Source organism: Eucalyptus grandis, chromosome 11 (genome assembly GCF_016545825.1).
Source record: "Eucalyptus grandis isolate ANBG69807.140 chromosome 11, ASM1654582v1, whole genome shotgun sequence".
In the NCBI taxonomy this organism is placed as follows: domain Eukaryota; kingdom Viridiplantae; phylum Streptophyta; class Magnoliopsida; order Myrtales; family Myrtaceae; genus Eucalyptus; species Eucalyptus grandis.
The window spans coordinates 28,680,481-28,698,218 of record NC_052622.1 but is presented as its reverse complement, the minus strand read 5'-3'; the positions used below and the strand labels follow the sequence as shown (position 1 = coordinate 28,698,218).

At 38.4% G+C, this 17,738-nt stretch overlaps 1 protein-coding gene and 1 non-coding gene across 5 annotated transcripts; one reads left to right on the top strand and one right to left on the bottom strand.

The window, feature by feature from the left end:
* Positions 1-419: 419 nt before the first annotated feature.
* Positions 420-502, bottom strand: TRNAL-UAA. Its single transcript has one exon. It is a non-coding gene; the product is annotated as a tRNA-Leu (tRNA).
* A 76-nt stretch (positions 503-578) lies between these two features.
* LOC104425673 (splicing factor U2af small subunit B) lies at positions 579-4,916 on the top strand. 4 transcript variants are annotated; one of them, XR_001982477.2, is made up of 5 exons: positions 579-928; positions 1,049-1,135; positions 1,226-1,307; positions 3,335-3,456; positions 4,125-4,252. XR_001982477.2 is itself a non-coding variant. In XM_010038431.3 (5 exons), exons 1-5 carry the CDS (start codon positions 692-694, stop codon positions 4,663-4,665), a joined length of 870 nt encoding a protein of 289 aa, XP_010036733.1. In that variant the 5' UTR covers positions 581-691; the 3' UTR covers positions 4,666-4,916. The 4 variants fall into 4 exon arrangements, 2 of the variants coding, with proteins under 2 accessions (XP_018721150.1, XP_010036733.1); XR_001982476.2 differs by lacking the exon at positions 4,125-4,252 and adding an exon at positions 3,643-3,967; XM_010038431.3 differs by lacking the exon at positions 3,335-3,456 and adding an exon at positions 4,329-4,916 and having other exon boundaries at positions 581-928; positions 4,125-4,251.
* The last annotated feature ends 12,822 nt before the right edge of the window (positions 4,917-17,738 follow it).

Sequence of the window (17,738 nt, the reverse complement as noted above, 5' to 3'; positions counted from 1 at the left end):
ACCCCCAATTCTGTCATTTTAAGAGCTCAAAAATAATTTCTACCCAATTTCATCAAGTACTTTGATTGATAGTGTGAAATCCTTGTGTGAATATAATGCTTTCGGGGGCTTTGCGCTCTTTTGTTAGATAGATTGGCTGTGCCCCGTAGTTAGTGACTTTTTATTTATTAATAAATTTCGTTTACGAATGACATGCCAAATTACCATTGCGCCATGAGAAAAAAATGTTAGATTGAACTTTAAATTATAGATATAACAAAATTTAAAAGATCGGACTGATTTCATTTATGATTGACGTTTTGATGTGTTATAAGCTAAAATTATGAATTGAACCTTGGAATGAAAGTCGAGATCGAGAGAGAGAGAGAGAGGGGAAGGTTGCACGACCAATATAATAAACAGGAAAAAGATGAAAAGATTGCAGGCTGTGGGGTTCGAACCCACGCGCACTTATGTGCAGAAGATCTTAAGTCTTCCCCCTTAACCTCTCGGGCAAACCTGCTCATGTGGTTGCTTTCTGCAAAGAAAATATAAATATTTATTTTTTGGACGGATAAAATAAATACAATCAGCAGACGCAGGAATGAAAACCCTAGATCGGAGAAATAGAATCGCAGGAGAGAGCCAACGCCCGTCGAACTAAAATCTTTGCGACCTCGAAGAATCTGCAGAGCTCGATCGGTGATCGTCAATGGCGGAGCACTTGGCTTCTATATTCGGGACTGAGAAGGACAGAGTGAACTGCCCCTTCTACTTCAAGATCGGAGCTTGCAGGCATGGCGATCGCTGCTCTCGGCTCCACACCAAGCCCACCATCAGCCCCACCATCCTCCTCTCCAACATGTACCAGCGTCCCGACATGCTCACTCCCGGCGTCGACCCTCAGGCTCAGAACCTCGATCCTCGCAAGGTCCAGGACCACTTCGAGGTCCGATAGCCCAACCTTCTTCCGATCTCTCAATTCCTTTGTTGTTCCGTGCGATTCACGGCTCTGTCTTAGCTTGACCTGAGTGCTCGCTTGGTGTCTGTTCGTTTTGATTTGGATTAGGATTTCTACGAAGATTTGTTTGAGGAGCTTAGCAAGTACGGCGACATCGAGAATTTAAATATCTGCGACAATATTGCCGACCACATGGTAATTCTTTTTCGTTGGTGCTTGAGAATGTGCGACTGTTGATTGGGATTTGTTCGTTGTCTTTTTTCCTTATGGTCTCTATTTGTGCAGGTTGGAAATGTGTACGTACAGTTTCGAGAGGAAGAACACGCTGCCAATGCTGTTCAGAATTTAACTGGAAGGTTTTATGCAGGTTTGATTTGACTCTTTCTTTCATTTGCTTTGACTAAGGTTTAAGGTGATTCTGTTCTTTCTTTGGGTTGTTCGGGGACATGTGGTTAGTGGAGTACAACAATTGGTAGATTAGTTAGAACTGCTGCTGTTTCTTAAAATTGAAGTTTGGTTGCTGTTGACTCAAAGCCCAAATGAGACTAGTAAAGTCTAAGATGGATAATTGTGCCTGTGCGAGCTACTCCTTTCCTTTATTCGTTTTGATTGATATTTCCATTTTATGAGGAAAAAGGAGGGTGTTTCTCTATACTTCGTACACCCACAGCCAACCCTGTAATTGCCTATGTAGGGACAAAAGAAAGCATTATCTTGAGACAGAGATATTACAACCTGTCTATGAATCGTTTCAATCTCGTTAATTCTAAGCTAAATAATTATGAACTATATATAGGATAAACAATCCACATTCCTCCCATTTTTGTTGGTTGTCCTATTTTTTGCCCATCTTATTGAGCATTGTTTTTTTTAAAGTGATCAGAGAAACATGTACTCTCATCCGACATGTTTTTGCTTCCAGATTTGTGTAATTCTGATTATAACTTTTTATCGTTTGCTTGCACTTTGTCTTAACTAACTTTAGAGTGAAATCTGTTTTTGATTGTCAACTCTAACATGAGCATGTCTTTCTCTAAAAGGCTTAGCCAGATGAGTGGTGTATCCTATCACAAATATGTAGCAATTTAGAAGTCTATTCTGTCCGAAAATCTGCTAAAAGGTTAGCCAGCCTGTAGAAAGATAACTATCTACCTTTATGCACCTAAATTTTTCATTGAGTTTTAATGCTATAATTTTAACTAGGATAAAGAAACTTAATAAGAACGCGTGCCACTTTTTTAGTAATTAGGGCCCAAACATTTAAATTCTTGGGAAATGCTCTAATGTGTCAAGCGTCACAATGGAAGAATTGGAGGGTGATTACTTAAATCCTCCATCGCATTCATTTGTAGGGTTCTCCAAATTCTTGTTCCAAATCTTCATTATGGCACTAATGGAGACTTCAACTGTTTGTATGTAATACTTGATATGTGGTTTCAATTTCTTTAAAGATTGAATGCATTTCGGGTCAGTTCTTCAGAACATAATTATGCTTCTAGACAAATTCATTTATAGCAAGTGACAGAGTGAAAGAATGTTAGTATGGAATATCAATCTGTCACTAATCTACCTTACCTTGACATTTTCTATATGTGTAAACATAACTTGGCATTCTCGATCGAAATGGTCAAGGGTTTTGGCTAAGAGTTAATATTTCAGGTATATGCAATGCAGGAGCGTTGAGAAAATTACAGAGGCTTAATTAATGGAGTTAGTCCTTAGCTATATTAGCTATGTATTATAGGACTTTCTCTGTTTCTCTGTTTACTTTATTGAGTTGTGTCCTTTTAGAGTTTAAGATATGACGGGATTGATGTGTGGCTCTTAATGACTTTAACATTAGGAGATCTTGAAGTCGATCAAGGGCTTAGATCCTTGGGAATTTAGTAACATGCGCTAACCTTAATTTCACGGAGAGGCAATGCTCAACAATAGAGTAGAGTGGGTTTGCTTCCCTTCGAAGTTCAACTATCTCAATACTCTGTGGTATCCAATTGGAAAAAAGAAAAAAATTCTTTGTATTCTAGATAATGTTGTCAATGATGAGTAGCGCACACCAATGCTTTGTTTACTATATATCACAGTCGTGGTTGGACTTACACACTCCAATAAAGGTCATGGTTGGACTTTGTTCTATTGAAATTGGTTTTACCATCTACGTCAAACAAAATCATTTTTAAAATTTGGTGCCCTTGTTATTGTTTGGGGCTATGTGTGTATTTACTGATCAAGTGAAGTAAGCAGACATAGATTTTGTTGTGATGAGTATACTTGATAGTTCCTAATCACTGGTCTTTTTGTGTTAACCTGATTACCATTAGATTCTGAGGAACAAAAACTACTAGAACATGCACTTAAAATATTGGGCGCCTGAATTGACTAGTCTGTTTTCAGGTTATTAGGCTTTGGTCCCAAGAGCTGTTTAGGTCGAGTGGATTGTCCAGGAAAGTTTTCTTGCCGTCTAACCCTAAAATGCTCGTTTCTTAGTAAAGTCTGATGAACATCAGTTTTGTCAGGTAACTCACATCTGGCAAATTTGACTCATTACCTCATTCTTTTTTTTTCTGATTTCTGTTATCATTTGGAAAATATATTATGCACTCTTTATAAGTAGTTTTAGTTGTTATATTAAGATTTTAGATCCTTTACCTTCTTGCTTTTCATTTTGCCACTGATGTATTTGTTTCTGCATTGGGTGTCAGAATGTTGACAAGCTAAATGCTGTAGGGAAGTGGACGAAGGATCTGCTAATTGATTCTCTGTTTATATGGCTTAGTTGATATTTTACCAAGGATGAAAGTCAGATTAATGAATGTTGAATTATCTTCAATGAGAATTTGAGATAGAATGAAATCTAGGTGCTGAGTGGCTCTTTGGCCCACAACAGTGTACTTTGAGTTGTTTGCACCTTAAATTCACTGTCATATGAGTTAATAAATGGATAGCATTTATGCTATGGCTTTATTCTGTTGTATGATGTTGCCACTACTGTCACAGCCAGGTTTTAATGAGGTTTTTTTAGCTTTATGGTTCTTAAGCTCATCCAAAACTCACCTCTTCTACAATGTCGTTCCTACACTTTGGCTGTATCATAGGCTTCTTTAATGTTTTTCTTAATTTTTGTGTTGCACATATAATGGTGTTGATCCTTTATGCATGAGATCATAAATATCTTTCATACCAGGGCGCCCCATCATCGTTGACTTCTCTCCAGTGACCGATTTTCGCGAAGCTACTTGCAGGCAATATGAGGAAAATGTGTGCAATAGAGGTGGTTACTGCAACTTTATGCATCTGAAGAAGATTAGCAGGTGAGGTTCATATTTTAACTATACTTCCCAGACTTTCTTATTGCAGCAACTGAGTGAGATGTCCATGTCTTTTCCAGGGAGTTGAGAAGGCGATTATTTGGGAGAAGTAGGCGCAGGCACAGCCGCAGTCGAAGTCCTCATAAGCCTAGTTTTGACAACCGTCCACATGGCCCTCGCGGTTCAAACAGACGAGATGATGACAGAGAACCCCGTCACCGTGATCGGGGTAGAAAGCCGAGAAGCCGAAGCCCTGGGCACCGAGGGGGAAGGAGTGGGAGCCCTGGAGGTAGGAGGAACAGGAGTCCAGTCAGGGAAAGTAGTGTGGAGCGACGGGCCAAAATCGAGCAGTGGAACAGGGAAAGAGAAGAAGCAAATAACAAGAATGAGAATGGTAACAATGATGTGGAGTTTTGATGATGCTTTGTTACTTCTCAATCTAGAACTGGACGGTAAATCATGCATGCTTGTGTATGAATATCCCTTTAGATCTTTTTTACATTATCTGGTCATGAGTTAATGCAGAAAAGTTTAGCAGCTGTGCAAAATTCACTCTTTTCTTGTCATGGTAATTGAGTGTGTAATATTCCTTGGTCAATCGAAATGGATCGGTGAGAAGAACGATTATTTAGATTTTTTATGGTCTCAAGTTAATTGTTCGTAGGGTTCTTGTGCTGGTACACTTTAATTGTTATTCGTAGGTGTTCCTGTTTCGTTGCTGACATGAATCATAGAATCCCAAGGGGAAAAATGATATTTACGGATGATGTGTACACTGTATTTTCGGGCTTGCAACATGCAGGTCGAGCCAAGATTGGAGGTAAGATGGAGAAAAAACATAAGCCGACGCTCATTTTCTGGGGAAATGTTGTCTAGAGAGGTGACTTTGTCGAAGCTTTTTACAAGTTTCTTCGTTCCTCGTCCTTCTGCTCAGCTTTCATGAGTTTGTAGATGCCTCCAACATAATCTCCTGGGCGCTTTTGGAATCTAGGCACGTGTCGTCAACCATTTTCAGTGAAATGGTTTCACTTTTACATAGGACCCAATCTTAAAGGGGTTATCGGATTGATTTCACTACTCTTGGTCGTCACGTGGGTGGAGGGTTGCTGGGGGTCTTAAGCTGCTTTTGGTTTGAGTTTTTCTCAAAAGACTTTGCACAAATGCAATGGCTTTCATGAAATGCAGTGTGTTTGGTAAACACCCTTTGCCTTGGGTTTTTGTAAAGAATTTTTAAAATAAAATAAAATAGATAAAGAAAAGGACACGCAAACCAGAAGCAAGGATGCTTTGTACTTTGGGTATCTAAAGTCCCTTGGATATAAGCCAGGGCTTTCAGCAAAAAAATTTGGGCCGTTTTGGGGAGCCATTGGCAAAATTGAAAGCTAAGGCAGATTCGGATTTACCCTTTCTTCATTTTCGGAAGGCAATATTAGGGATCGATGAACATTTTCCATTCTATTGCGCGCATTAATATTTTGGAGTTCCTATTTTGCCTTTATTAATACTGGACGAGAGCCTTCTCTCTAGTTTTGTTGGGGGCGAATTGTTAGTTCTACCCACCATCTTTCAATTTGGTCACTGTCCTGATCTCCTCCCACCGTCGGAACAACTCCGGCCACTGTTGCCAGAGGCACGGCCTCACGTGGCCTTTGTTTCATTGGTATCAGCAACGATCGGATGCATCTTGTTCAGAAGAGGAACCTTCAGGCCGGATTGGATGCATCTCATTCAAAAGAGGAACCTTTGGGCCGGCCTGCGTGACCTCTGTCCCTTTCTCCAGCAACGCAGTTAGTTGTTGGCTTGAGATGAAATTCCGGAAGAGTCCAAGTAATGTCGGAGCAAGAGTTTCTTCTTCGTCTTCTTCTTCGTCTTCTTCTTTGTTTCTGGGTTATCCTTTTAGTCTAGGATTCGAGTTGGGGTTTTCACCATGAAATCTCCTAAAGTTGTTGCGAAGACGGGAGAATCACCAAAAAAGTCATAAATCTATTGCAATTGTGTTAATTCGATCATACACTTTTTTTTAGTTAATTTAGTCTTAAACCTTTTTACAATTATGCCAATTCGGTTCATCTAGCCAAAATTGGCCGGCTAGTGCCGACGTGGACGTTGGGTGGAGACAGTTGGCGGCAAACACGATATGACAATTTTTTATTTATTTATTTTTTCTAATTTTTTTTAAAAAATTTAAAAAAAATTTCCCACATTTTTCTTCCTCTAGCCGGGGCCGGCCGGCACCGGTTAGAGGCGAGGCCGCCGAGGCTCCCCCGCTGGCCAATGGTGTGGCGAGCCTCGCCCAACGATGGTAAGGTCGCTGTCGCTAGATCTGGTGACGGTCCTTCTTTGGTGGCGGCGAGGCTCGACCTTGCCATGGATGGGCAAGGCCGAGCCTCACCGGATTTGGTAACCTCTCGCGCTTTTGGTTGTTGGTGACCCGGGCCGGGGCCTTACCGTGGCACCCCTCGACGGCCCCCGATCCGTTAGGGTCGCCACAGTACGCTTACCTTTCACTTTTCCTTATAACATGTCATTCTGATACCATTTCAATTGTAGCGGGTCCATACAACCTAGGGGTTTACATTTTTTTTTTTTATCGGTCTCTTGCGCAATTCATATAGCAGAAGCACATCTATTAACTCCCTTCCCTATATACAGAAAATGATGCACACCAACTAAACGTTTATAGGTAAAAGCCGTACACATTTATTTACTTAAACTAGATGGACATCATTCATCAGTACATCAAAATGTCGTAGTCTTCTATACTCGACTACACTTCAAAAGATGACCGACATCTCCTCCAACAGTCATATACTTAAAGTCCATCGATCAGTGTCGGCGTCCAAAAGCTTCTTCCTTTGCTATCCTCCTCCTCACGGTCATATCCAATCACTCAATCCGTCTACTGGTAGCAGTGGCGGCAGAGGTATATTATCTAGTCTGAAATGTTGGTCCCCGAAGGGGTGAGTACAACCACTCAGCAGGTAAATGACCAATAAACCACTTAATGCATCATGCCACACAATATCACAATAATAGCATTACATGTCATTGAAGTATCCATGCACAATTTACCTTTGATATCATGCACATGTCATCATATCTCATGTACATACATCATCATATAGTCATCACCATCATGTCATACACTTACAATCATCATATCACATGTGCCATCATCATTACCATGCATCATCATATCACATGTACCATCATCATTACCATGCATCCATGCACTCATCAATCATCATATCACATGTACCATCATCATTACCATGCATCCATGCACATATCATCATCATATCACATGTACCATCATCATTACCATGCATCCATGCATTCATCATCATCATATCACATGTACCATCATCATTACCATGCATCCATGCATTCATCATCATCATATCACATGTACCATCATCATTACCATGCACATATCATCATCATATCACATGTACCATCATCATTACCATGCATCTATGCATTCATCATCATCATATCACATGTACCATCATCATTACCATGCATATATCACCATGCCATAGGTGCACATACAACCACGATTCATATCATCCATGCTATCAAGCATACATCACCATGAGATCCATTCATGCCTTCATGATCATATTTTAAATATCAAATAGTATCAATTTATTTTCATAAGCCGATCATGTATCATGCCATATGCATACACCCATGCACATGATTCATTTTCAATTCTTATCGTTCACAAGGATCTCATCAGTTTTTCTTTCCAGGGACCAATGTTTGCATCCCACAATTCATCGCTCGTATCCAACCAATCATTGCAAGTAACCTCCGGGCATGTATCCAAGATACAACCGGGCATCTGGCATTTACACTCCCTAGCCGGGCATCTCGCATCCCAACTACCATCGCGAGGCATCCCCCCGGGCACAAACCTCCATGGCTTCTGGAATTACGTACCGACATACCACCAGGATTTCCCCCTCCTCTGGAATTACGTACCGTATACCACCGGGCATCTCGAAACTCCCGAGGACCCTCCGGAATTACGCCACTAGGCCACTGGGCATCCCGACGCTCCCGGGGCATTATCAACCGCCTCCAACAATTTCCTCATTTATCATCGTTCATGTTCACTAATTTATGTCTCAAAATTAGCATGGCATATGATGTAATGGCAAACAAAATCACTTTCATACTTTGATCTATACATGCATTATCAGTCATCATCATACATGCAGCAAGGTACAATCATCCATAAAGATAAAATTCATGGAATTCATACAATTTAAAATAGTCCATTTATCATGCCTCCTTTTGAAATTTATTTAAATCCCAGCTTGTACCATTTTCGAAAATATTTAAATTAAATATCCATATAATTCTCAAAAATCATGAAATTAAGGCTAGTGATAGTCAAGACAATAGGGTAATAATTTCATGAAAAACACAAGGCCAATCAAATTCCACACAAAATTATAATTCACACAAATACAGCATGTAATTTCGGATAAAAACAGAATGCACAGTTTCCGAAATAATTTGATTAAAATATCCAAACGACCTCCGAAAATTATGAAATTTTACCAGGTTATAGCCAAGACACTAAAGTAGATTTTTTATCAAGACTTCTAAGCCAAATTATTTTTATATTATTTTCTACAGTAACACGAAGCTTCTGGATCTAACACCGAAACGTCCAGTGCATGTTTCTCCGAAATACTGAATTTTCACCTACCTATTCTTCTTAGTTTCCTCTGAAATTTGGATATGTTTTACTTCAAGAGGTCCCCTACAACTTTCATGAAGAGATCTAAGTCAAACTTCCAGAGTATAGTCATCATACGGGTCCATGAAGTCTCGGGTAACCTGTACCGCGTCTCCAGATCTACGGCTTTCAAGAGTAAGTTGTATCACTAGGCTACACTTGTTCATTTTGCTTCAAATTTGAGTATGTTAAACTTCAAGATGTTCTCTACAAGTTTCATGAATAAGTAGAAAAGAGATTCTTAGTAAAAATCAACATGCAACCACAAATCCACCGAAAGGTCAGTGAAATCGTTCCAGATCTGGTGTCTCCGTAGGATGAGTGTTTGACCCATCAAATATCCATAATTTTGCACCAAATTTTAGTATGTTGTATTTTAAGATGTTGGCTACAACTTTCATGAAGAAATAAAAGTCAAAATCGAACTAAAAACATGCATGAAAGCTCTCACAAGATTCTGACTCAGGCGGTTCATGCGAAAACATTCCAGATCTAGCATCTCCGTAGGATGAGAGTTTTACCCCTTAAATATCCATAATTTTGTACCAAATTTTAGTATGTTATAGTTTAAGATGTTAGCTACAACTTTAATTAAGAGATCAAAGTCAAAATCAAACTCAAAACATGCATGCAAGCTCTCACAAGATTCTGACTCAGGCGGTTCATGCGAAAACAGCAACACCACTCAAGAACAAGTCATCCAAGCTTCGGTTTCCCCCTCCTAATCACCCAAAATTCGACTTTTCTACAACATCCATGTAACACACACACATGCAAGAGCAGCAAGAGGACCCCAACTTGCCTCTAGACCGAGGAGAATGACGACACACGGCGGACGAATGGGCGGCTTGCGGCGGCGACGGGTGGACTCCTTCTCTTGGCTTCCCCTTCTCTCTTGCCACTCCCTCTCTCTCACATCCTCCTCTCTCTCCCTTTGGCCGAATTCTCCACCAGCCACTCTCTCTCTCTCTCTCTCTCTCTCTCTCTCTCTCTCTCTCTCTCTCTTTTGGTTGTATATATATATATATGCATGCATTCTTAGTTTGCATGAGGGACAAGTGTTCTCATGAGGAGAACAAGTGGCAAGGTTGAAGACAAGTGTTGGAGGACATGCAAGGTTAATGGGCTTCAGTTTTTGGGCTGGTCTTGGGCCTTTATGGGCTGGTTGAATAGGGGGCTGGCGTGGGCTGGTTGGATGGGCTTTGGGCCTAAAAATCAGCCCACCCCCTCCTATTCCTATTCCATTAATCCCCAATTAAATAAACACCTAATTTCAACTTATAAGCCCACAAAACTCTATAATTTAAATCAATAAAATTCTACTTATAAAGTGCACTACCAAGAATAAGATTTTTTATATCAATTTGCACTTTAATAATTCCTTGGGTCACTTGAAGACACACCCCCATCCAAAAATCATCCTTTACAATGCTTGGCCTTAAATTAATTGAAATTTATTAACTCAATGGCTAATACAAAATCAAACGGCACCTCCATTACCTAATCATGGTTCATGGCACTCCAGAGGTTGTCATGAATTTTGGGATGCCACACCTACTGCCCCCCTTTGGACTTGTCCGCCATCCACACCCTCTCCGGAGATGCCCTTGAGATCTGGCGACGATCTTTGCTAGAGGCCAGCAAGGCTCACCTTCGCTAGTGGCTGGCGGGGGGAGCCTCGCTAGTGGCTGACGAGGTTGACCTTGCCGATCCTCGCCTCTAGCCGGCACCAACCGGCAAGAAGAAGAAAAAGGTGGGGAAAAAAAAAGAAAAATTTAAATAATTAAAAAAATAAAAAAATTCTGAAAAAATAAAAAATAAAAAATAAAAAAATTGCTACATTAGTAGTCGCCCAGCTGGCCAGTTGTCCCCGGCCAGCATTCACGTAAGCATTGACCGGCCAATTTTGGCTGGATGGACTAAATTTGTACAATTGTAAAAGATTTAGAACTAAATTGACAAAAAAAAAAATTATGATTGAATTGGCATAATTGCAATAGATTTATGACTTTTTTGGTAATTCTCCCTTGTGAAGACTGACAAAGCTGCGAGTGCAGCTGAGTGTATTTGCACTTCATCCAAGTCTACTTCGGTTCAAGTAATTCGTGACTTGACCGGCTCCAATTAGCTCCCTACAATTATTTTTATGTGATGCCGTTCAATTCTTTTTTATGTGATTGATTGACTCCTACAGATCCATTAGAACCGAAAGTTCTTCTCAAGAGTTCTCCTTAAAATTGTATCTAAAACCTACTTTATGCAATAGGAACATCAAAGGCATAGGCTCAACGCTCAAGTCATTTCGTTACTCCGTTACGGCCTGCACTACTAGGGGAACGACCAAATTGTCATCTCATAGGGGTAATTGAGACTAGTACAAACAACCGGAGCCAATGCCAGCATTGAGACTTCTTGAAAGAGATGAGGATGCCGAATCTCTTTCATTGTGGAGGCCATCGGAAGCTAAGAGTAGATTTAAAACATGCTGTGTCTCGGCACCAGCAGCATCGAAGCTTGAGGAATTGGTGTCCACTAGTTGACCGATAGATGGATTAACAAAAGGGAAAAAAAACTATTTTTTTGATATAATTAAAATTAGGTTTTTTTTTTAAAAAAAATATTCCTGTTTAATGGTCAGGTGGTGTTCGGTCTAGTTTTCACATACTTTGATTAATCCATCTCTCCAGGGGATATGAAAGGTGCATTCCCCCATGCAGTATATTCAAGATTTCACTTTTTGGATGTTCTAGCAACAAGGTTGGACCAAGAAAGTAGGCTGTGGATTCGGATCTTCTTCATATTTAAAGAGTCAAAATTTCCATTTTATTATCTCTTTCTCATATGTTTTCATGGTATTTTTATCGCTAGTTGCTCTATCCATTATTGAGTCCAATGCAAAGCTTCTTGCAACATCAATGAAGACGAAATAGAAAGTCTAAGTATCCTACAATTTTTTAAGGGGGGAGAGAAAATACTCAAAGTTTACACCTTTATTCCATAACTTATGAAAGAGTACACAAGATGGCTCTACTTATAGAGCAAGAGAAAAACTTACAAAATCCTAGTCTTACTTCATGACCATATATGTTTGCTACCTACTGACATCCATAACGTTAATAGAAGGAAAGCTGGCAGATTCTCCAAAAAGGAAAAATACCAAAAATATGTCCTGCCTGACTACTTACATATCTTTCTTCCTTGAAATACCAAATACATATATGAGCTTTACCTTTAAAGATCACTTTACACATTCCCATTAATTATCATTGTGCTCTTATTTACCAAAATTCATAATCACCCTAAATATACCCTCCTCAAATTTATATTTTCACGCCCGCACAAAACACTCAAAGTCAACTGCCCAAAAAAAAAAAAAAAAAAAAAAAACTAAAATTCGAATCTCCCAAACTTAAAAAAAAAAAATCATCCAAACTGTTAGTGCAAGATTCTAAAATGAGTTTGCAAGAAGAAACATTTAAGTTTTTTTTAATATGGAGTTTTGCTTAGAGACGCATGAATCATATCAGCAAAATTTGAAGTACCTTAAATGACCATCAATATAAGCTTTTCTTTTTATATTTTCTCGTCAGACCATCCCAACTGGAGCATCGAGGAGGAATCTTTCCATCACGGCCTTCGATGCAACGTCCATTCTTTCTTGTCCTCTCAAATTTCGGTTGAACTGCACCTGGGCGTTTTACGTCACGAGAAACTGACTACGTTGCAGATTTTCTAGTCCGGCCTTTTAACGTGCATTTAGTAATATTTTTCTCTAAAGAAATAATTTCTTTTTAAAAATAACTTTTTTCTATTTTTATTCATTGAAATAATTTTTGAGTGAAATAACTCATTTGATACTTATATAAAATTTCTATTCTCAGTATAGAAAAAAATAGTAATATGTTTGATACAATCCACAAATTATTATTATTTTTTTGGTAAGGATCCACAAATTATTTAATGAGGTATAATTTTTATTAATTTTTTAATTTTTTTTTAGATTTTTCTTTTTTCCTCTATTATTTTTCTTACTCCTCCTCAAGCTGGTGGCCAGTAACTGGTGGCGGCGTTTGGTGACCGGCAACAGGCGGCGACGATAGACAGTCGCTAGCTAATGATGGACAACAAGGAGGGACAATCGGCGATGAAGAAGAAGAAAATAAAAAAAAAGGAAAAGAAAAAAAATGACTTATTTCTAGAAATTGTTTCCAAGAATAAGAAACTATTTTTTTTTTCCTTCTTATTTCTGTTCTAAATTTATTTCTTGGCTATTTTTCTATTTCGAAGAATAGAAAAATTAATTGATATCATCAAACGATTTTTTTTTTTTTTTGAAAAATAAAGGGATAAAAGAACAGAGAAATTGAAGTGTTATCCTGCACATCCTTGCATGCGGTAGACAATTATAATATCCACTTTTGGAACTTGAATTCTGGCTCTCAAACTTTACATTCCACAAGAGTAAGTGCTTAATATTTTCATATATTCACCTTGCAACTGTTATAACAAATTCATATTTCCTTTGCCCATGTTTATATTCCACGTCATTATTTGTAATAGCCCTTTAGCCTTTTTTCCTAATAGAATTTTATCTGATGTAATAATTAGAATGGGACAATTCTCCAAAAAAGTTCTAAACATATTGCACATTTGTCAATTCAACCATAAATATTTTAATTTTATCAATTTTGACCGGAAATTGCTAATATAAAATTATATGTGGTATGACGAACACCAACGTTGACAATTTGATATATTTAATTTTTAATTAATTTTTCCTTTTTTTCCTCTCTTTTTTTTTTTCCTTCCCTACTTCCTCCTCTAATTGGTTGCTAGGCCTCAACAATTAGCTAGAGGCAAGAGTCGGCAAGATCGACTTGGCCAGCCTCTAGCGAAGCTCACTCCCACCAACCACCGACAAGGGCAAGCCTCCCTTCGCTGGGCGATGTTAGCCATGGCAAAGCTGACCTCACTTGCTTTGACAAGGCTTGATCTTGCCTGAAGGAAGTAAGGTCGGCCTTTGATGCAGGTGCATCCAACGTAGCTCCATTGACCAACTCAGAACCATCGATGCTTATCCAAGCCAATAAAGAAGTTGGGCATTATGTTCTTCGATGGATCATTTTTGAGTGAATAATGTTAATTACTTATCGGTACTTTGTGGTATATCGATACGTATCAATGGAAGGCCATTTTAGATGTCTTGTATGACCAATTGATGAAGTTTCAGGAGGATTATTTTCTGATCAAGGGAGGAGCTCGAATTTTGGGAAGGCTAAAGGTTCATGAATGCGGTTCAAGAATATGGAAAGCCAAAGGTTCAAGAACACGGAAAGCTAACGGTTCGAGAATGTGGAAGGCCGACGATTAAAGGCATTTAGTTCCTGTGTTAATAATGGTTTTTTATTAAGTTCCTAGGTGTTTTTATTTTATGTAACTGAAGAGTCGAATGTTTAAGTTCCTAGGTCATTAAAATTTGTTTTTAATATTTCCTAATGCTGAAATCCTCCTATAAATAGAGGAAACTATCCAATGTATGGGATATACGAATTTCATGAATGAGAATGATGAGATTTCCTCTGCTTGAGTGAACTCCTTTGGAGAGTGGATAACTCCTTTCGGTTTCTTTATCCTTGGAGCGTAGATCACTCCTTGGTGGTGAGCCAAGAAGCCCTTTATCCTTGGCTGGTGGAATCTTTAGGCCTTGGTGGTGAGCTTCTCGTATCCCGAAGTCCTTTATCCTTGGCTGGTGGAAGCTTTAGGCCTTGGTGGTGAACTTCGTAGATCTCGATCCTCATCCTCGGTTGGTGGCGCTGCCTTTATACCTTGGAAGGAGATTGCTTTTATCTTTTCTTATTCCTTTTTGTGTGTTTATCATATACACTACTCCATACACTTAACCACAAAAATCCCCTTATAAAAATTTCCGTTCTTGAATCACTCACCCCATCACGCATCAGCCTTGGCCACTAGCAAGCCTTTCGTTAGTGTTGGCCATGTTATGTAAGACGGCCGACATTCACATAAGCGATTTTCAGCCCAAAATTGGCTAGATGGATTCAATTGGTGAAATTAAAAAGTTTAAGACTAAATTGGCAAAACTAAAATAGTTTTATAATTTTTTGACAATTTTCCTTAATTAGGACATCAAACAAATCCAGAATACTACCCTCACATGGAGTTCGAATTTGGCCTTGGACTGAAAAAATCAACATGCATAAGTAAGACTTGTCAAAGACATAATGACCTTCTAGTATCATAGAATTCGTAAGGAGCTATATCATCTGGAGGAGTGCTTCACATTCGTGTAAGATTGAATATAATTGACATTTGGCATCCGATTGAACTAATAAATATAATATGAAATGTTGAAACCATCTCTACCTTTGGTTAGGGGGATTAATCAACCGTATGTAGAATAATTCCAAGAAAGGCTGCAACTTGACGAGTCATTATTAGGTGCGGCAGGTACTTATGGACCCATCAAAATCAAAGGCTTTGGTGTATTGAATTCACATCCACCTAAAGCACATATTTAAGAATTTCCCAACTATACATATTTGTACCCCATTACATAGCAAGGAGGACATTGTCTCCCTTTCAAATTCTTTAGTTTCCACTCGCCTTTTCTAATATCCTTAGATTTTCAATGGTCCTTAAATTCCCCTATGATTGCAAGTAATCATCTCTGTTGACTACTTCAGATGTCCAAAACACAACACTTACTATGTATGGATTAATATAATGAAAAATCACAAACTAATATATCTGTGATAAATTTATCAAAAATTAATTTTTTGACCACCAAAAATCACAAATTGGTACATTTGTGACATATTTATCCTCTGTTAATTACTGTTAAATTTTATCATCGTTGAGTTGGATGACATGTATTTCGACCAAAAAAAAAAAAAAGAGTTGGATGACATGTGACAGTTAATAAGTATATTAACTTAGGGTTTTATTTTCTCTTTGTCACAAGTGTATCGGTTTGCGATTTTTTGTGGTATTAATTTAATTTAACGGAAACTAACAAATGATAAAGTTGTCATAAATATACCAATTTGGGAATTTTAATGGTCAAAAACTTAATTTGAGGTAAATTTATTACTAGTGTATTATTTGGATTTTTTATGATAAAAAAATCAGTTTGGTATAAATTATTATGATTGTACTAATTTAAAGTTTTTTGTGATCCTAACCCTTTGAAATATTACTAGGCCATTAATCTAAATGTGCTTTTAGGCAATTCCCGCCCTCATAAGCCGTTGTATCACTACCCAAGTAAAATTTACTTTACAAAGTATAAAAATATACATCGTATGTAAGGTCCGGTTTAAGTGTCATATGATTCGTGGCCTCATCATCGACGCCTTCACATGTATTTAAAAGGCGCGAGCGACACAACCTAAGCACCTTTACAAACGAAAAAAATTCTAAATAATTTTAGAAAATTATTGCACGAACAAGAATTAATTGTAAAAAAATGAGAATCATGTAAGGTAGGGATACGCCTCACACTCCACGGGGCATTCGGGTTTGGCTGCCCCCCCTTGGCTCTTCCTCTATTTATGTTGACTAAAATTTTACTCCAAATCTACTTATTTAAATTTTGATATCGTGAGATTCCTAGATCCTTTTAAAAGTAGGAAAAGTGATGTCAACTAGTAGGTTAGTATCTGGCCGAAGAAATATTAATTGGCTATGAAAAGAAGTAGAAACCTATCTTGGCTTTGTTCACGTTTCACCAAATATAGGGTTTTACCCAATTAATGATAGATCTTTCAACGAAATTTCAACGAAAGGTTGATTCTCGATTTTGTGTAAAGATGGATTCGGCAGTAATTTTGGACGGTAAATAAAATACAATTTTTTGAGAAGTAGTGTGTTTGTCATTCCCTCAATTACATGCCGCCAATATTTATAGCCTACCAATTACAGCCACTTACAAGCAGTTATCACTATGAGGACAGTTAAAACTGCATTCTCGAGGTTATAGACTTTTTCCTCGCATACTTATCCACAAATAGTTATCACTTCTAAAGCCACTAAGATATTTAGCGGCCTTCGTCAAAAAATAAAATAAAATAAAATTAGCCGTCACTTCGTTGGTGTCTTCATTCTACATCTTCTATTTGTACCTTTCACCTCTTGCGGTTGTGAGCAGTGTTGTAATGCGTGCGTGCTTGTTATGTAGTGGGCTTTTCACTCATTCCTACTCACTCTAGATATGGATGGCTACTATACTAACCTACTCGGCGGTAGTCAAAGTGTGCAAGTGCACTCCGACGTGGGATCTACCTTCCCCACCATAGAGCCCCCAAATTTCCTATCTATCTTTATATTCTCGATAGAGAGGAAATACAGATGACAGCATGGGGTCTTCTACCTCAGGGCGGTTCTCCCGCCTGTTTCCTCCTAATGTCTTCTATCTATCCCTTCCACTTCCTTGTGTCTTACAATTAACCAATTTCAAAATAGTTAATCAACCATGAGCTTTATTGTCAGCTCCTGAGATTAGTCAATCATCCTCTATCCTTTGTATGTGCCAAGTGATTATCAATAGACGTTAAACTCATTTAGTTATTGATAATCAAGCCAAGTAGTTGTTGATTCTCTTCATATCGAGTCATGTTCCTTAATCAATCTCAATTAACCTATCAAACTTTACTATTTGTCTCTTACAAATAGTGGCCTACTTTTTGAGGTAAACAGCTTGGTCTAGCCAATTTTCTTT